The sequence below is a fragment of the Limulus polyphemus genome, unplaced genomic scaffold (assembly GCF_000517525.1).
Source record: "Limulus polyphemus unplaced genomic scaffold, Limulus_polyphemus-2.1.2 Scaffold1772, whole genome shotgun sequence".
Taxonomy (NCBI): Eukaryota; Metazoa; Arthropoda; class Merostomata; order Xiphosura; family Limulidae; genus Limulus; species Limulus polyphemus.
The window spans coordinates 71,034-72,226 of NW_013667382.1; the positions used below are offsets into that span (position 1 = coordinate 71,034).

The 1,193-nt window shown below is 33.1% G+C and overlaps 1 protein-coding gene across 1 annotated transcript in view; it reads right to left on the minus strand.

The window, feature by feature from the left end:
• LOC111087132 (nuclear factor erythroid 2-related factor 1-like) overlaps positions 1–848 on the minus strand; it is a 13,839-nt gene extending 12,991 nt beyond the window's left edge. Inside the window, exon 1 of the mRNA XM_022392695.1 lies at positions 590–848. Coding sequence (XP_022248403.1) covers positions 590–845 — 256 coding nt within the window. The 5' untranslated portion in view covers positions 846–848. The remainder of the gene's footprint in view (positions 1–589) is intronic.
• Between the last annotated feature and the right edge of the window lie 345 nt (positions 849–1,193).

The following is a 1,193-nucleotide window of genomic DNA, read 5'->3' on the forward strand; positions in this document are numbered from 1 at the left end:
GTGGTGGACAGAGCACAGATAACCCATTGTGTAGCTTTGTGCTTAACTTCAAACAAAAATTTAATATTTTTATAAAATTAATGAAAGTAATACACCGTTTAAACATGATGATGACCCGAACATGTAGCAAAATATCTTTGTTCTTGCAATAGTAAATAAATGTGATTTGAATGGCGTTTTACTTTCATTAATTAAATGCCATAAGGTATATGAGTAAACCAATAATTTTTCCATATAATCTGTATAATCAAACTTCATTGTAATTACTTTTAAAAGGAATCTTAATTATAAATAACATAGTGTCAAACAAATTTAAATTTATGAGATATTTTCACAATATAGTATGTTACAAACACTACAAGCTGTTTTTATACACTTCTAAAATATTTAGTAGTTTTGCTTGTTTACACGTGTATTGTATATGAAGATCGTCTGAAGACTCTAAACTTTAAACAGTTAAAACCCGAAGAACATGACAGTATCAATGTTTTGGTAATACTGTTGTCTAAACAATGCATTACAAGAATAACTCATTGTTGATGTAATAATCTTGCCTAAACAATACATCAAAAAGTAATAGAAAACTTACCAACACATGAAACAGAATAAGGAAACCCGTTGGGGAGACCGCCCGCATTTGGATGAGGAATTGATCCATTTGGCAAAACAGAGCTGGAGGAGAAAACGTCGTTGATGCCAGTGTGGGATGATTGCAAAGAGGATGGAGAGGTAGCGCCCATGGAGTAATAGTTTCGCTGACCGATGGTAGAAAGCGTTGGATTGGAAACGCCCGTTCCCTGATTCTCGCAGTTAGTAGCTAGAGAAAAGCTAAACGGGCCAGACATATCTTGCCAGCATTCTTCAATCACAGGATACATTTCTGTCTGTCACAAAAAAAAAGAAATATGTAGCCTGACTCATCTTAATACCATGTTAATTTTTCGTTTGAAATGAGTGATTATAATAAAAACAACTTTAATAAAAACACAGCAAAGAAATTACGTCTTGCGAGGTTTCCCTATAGAAAAATAATAATAAGTTTTATGCTGTGCGTTTAAATTATTGGAATTTCGTGTTTGGGGGGTTTTAAGAAAGATTATATGGAAATAATATCCTTTCCTTCTGCAGGTGATTTCCCGAAGTATTTGAAGATAAATATACTCTTTCGCCTTTACATCCACCACACCTGAAAA